The 2,356-nt window shown below is 53.6% G+C and overlaps 1 protein-coding gene across 1 annotated transcript; it reads right to left on the bottom strand.

Annotated features, from left to right (window-relative positions):
* Window positions 1-41: 41 nt before the first annotated feature.
* CSUI_009467 (uncharacterized protein) lies at window positions 42-712 on the bottom strand (the record flags this gene model as incomplete). The annotated part of the gene is made up of 2 exons (XM_068069583.1): window positions 42-471; window positions 660-712. Coding segments are annotated over 2 exons (279 nt in total), but the record flags the coding sequence as incomplete, so codon positions are not given.
* Window positions 713-2,356: the final 1,644 nt, after the last annotated feature.

The raw sequence follows: 2,356 nt of genomic DNA on the forward strand, positions 1-2,356 counted from the left end.
TGTCCCGTCAAGCAGGTGAAGAGAAAGGCAAAAAATCCCAAGAGGTGACAGCGGAGAACACAGTCGTGTGTCTTTGAAGAAGCCCATATCGGAAAATGAAATCTCCGGAATGCCAAAGAAGAAAACGAAGGAACATTCGCGGGTGGCGGATAGACGGTGCAGTAGGTGATAGTGAAGTGTATAATTTGGGTTTGTCTTACTCCTTCTTAGGCAGTCAAGGTTCTCCTTTTTCAGTCACCAGAGCTTCACACAGAGCCGTCTAACAGAAAACGAGACGACAAAGCGATACAAGTCCTCTGTGCTTCCTGACCTTGAAGGGGAGATCGTTCACGGGTCACGATATCATCCACGAATTTGATGTTCCTGTTGTCTGTCGCGCTATAGCGAACTCGGACAGAACGGACCAGAGTGATGACCGCGGTACGCCGGAAGATAGCTGACTCTTGGACTAAGAACGTCGTACACCTCGAGCTGAAGTAGGGAAAGCAGTGTCAGAGGCACACTATCAGTAAAGGGTTTACCTATGGTTCGGGCCGTCAAACGGACGAGACCACCATGCATGCGCTGACTCATCAAGGTGTGTGAAGACATGTGGCAACTGTTAGACCGGCAGCCCCAACAACGATCTTCGGCGGCCTGGTACTCTTTTCGAAGCTCACTGTAAAAAACAGGGTGATTTGCCGGTCAGAGTGACCGTGCGCACCAGGCTATCGCAAGCCGCGCCTTCACCGTGGTAGTAGCGAAGTAATATAGTACGAGCAATAGTCTCGGCGCTATCGCTGCCTAGTATTCGCTGCTACACTTAGTGTGACGCCCGCGACCATAGTACGCGCTACGCCACGGGAAGACGCTGGACCTGCAAGGCAGGCGGAGTGTTGCCTAATCGACGGTCGTCGCGGGTGAGCACCCGGCGACGACGAGCGAGACGCCGCCCGGCGGCGGAGAGATAAAAAAATAGTAATTCTCAGTACTTGATTTCTTTAGTTTAACTTAGCCAATCAATAGCCTTCTTATCTGTTGTCCAATAATAGCGTGAGACTCTCCAAACTCGGTGCGGACGAGTCGAACGCAACACTCCTGCGGCAGCCGGCGCTTGTCGGGAGCGAGAGCGCGGCTCCGACCGTCACCGTTGACTAATTTTATGCTTAAGTAGTGTTACTTTACATAAATAAAGGCTTTTTATCCGGTTAGTTCCGGAAGTTACCAGCCGCTGCGATTCAGAGCCCCGGCGAACCCTAGGGCAGTCCTGCGGCCTCGGCGGCAGCTCACAGTGTCAGAAAGCATGCGTTCTGACCCGGAGACCTACATAACGTGAAGAAAAGCGGGCTGGTGAGCAACACTGGCGAACAGAGAGTAGAACAGCAGCAGAGAAGAGAGTAACACAGAGGCCAGAGCAGCCACCCCAAGGACGGTGGTGAAAAGCAGAGGCCACCCGGAGGGGAGGCCCGAGGGAGAGAGGGGCAGAGTTTTTCATCTCTTGCCCTAAGCCGCGCGCAAAAACACTCTGTTTGTCGGAAAAGAAGAAGGGGAAAGGAAAGGAAGTGTAGAGGGAGGAGGAGAAAGCAAGTTTTGTTGCCTGTGACATCGAGCCGCACATCTGTTGTTTCCTGTTTCGCCTCTCTTGTACATTAGAATAGAGGGAGCAGACGAGCTTGTTTCCGCCGGGGACTGTTTTTTCTCCTGTTTCCTTTCAGCGTGTGTTTTCTGCCTTCGCCGGAAGGATTAGGGGTGTGATTATTTGGAAATACTGTGACGTCACGCGCGGAGAGCGAGCGCCTTTCCTTGTTTGCGTACGTTCGGTTCTCGTTTCGGTTTCGCCCATCGGAGACTTCGTGGCGGATGCGCCTTTCCTGCATGGCCACTTCGTAAAAGAATAACGGGAGACACAGAGGGGTGATTAGGCCACCCCGACGTTTTGGAACCTTTAGTTCCCAGGGCCGCCGTCCGGTGGGAAGAGCGACCTAGCTGTTCGTACATGGACTCCGGTATGACCGTGAGACTCCAACAGTAACGACTGGCCGACCTAATAGTTTGGTGTAGTCGACTCAGTCGATACGCGGTGGGTCACACGGCACCTTTCCTAACGGTACCTTTCCGTGTGACAACTGGTGGTCCCAGTCGGGGAGGCGAAGCGAAGTCGAAGGAAGACCGAGACTGAGCTAGGACGTGTGAAAGTGACCGAAGACCGTGGGTGGTGACTGTTTAAGCGAAAGGGGAGTGAAGGTTAGACGCTTCGGTTCCCGACGTGACAGGAGGTGAAGACCTGTACCCTGTATCGTGCAGTCGTCCGAGTGACCGAAAGGAGACGAAGCGACCGAGCGGGCTGCGCGGCAACTAAACTTGTTGGACGGCAACC

The sequence above is a fragment of the Cystoisospora suis genome (genome assembly GCF_002600585.1).
Source record: "Cystoisospora suis strain Wien I chromosome Unknown contig_5656, whole genome shotgun sequence".
NCBI lineage: Eukaryota > Apicomplexa > Conoidasida > Eucoccidiorida > Sarcocystidae > Cystoisospora > Cystoisospora suis.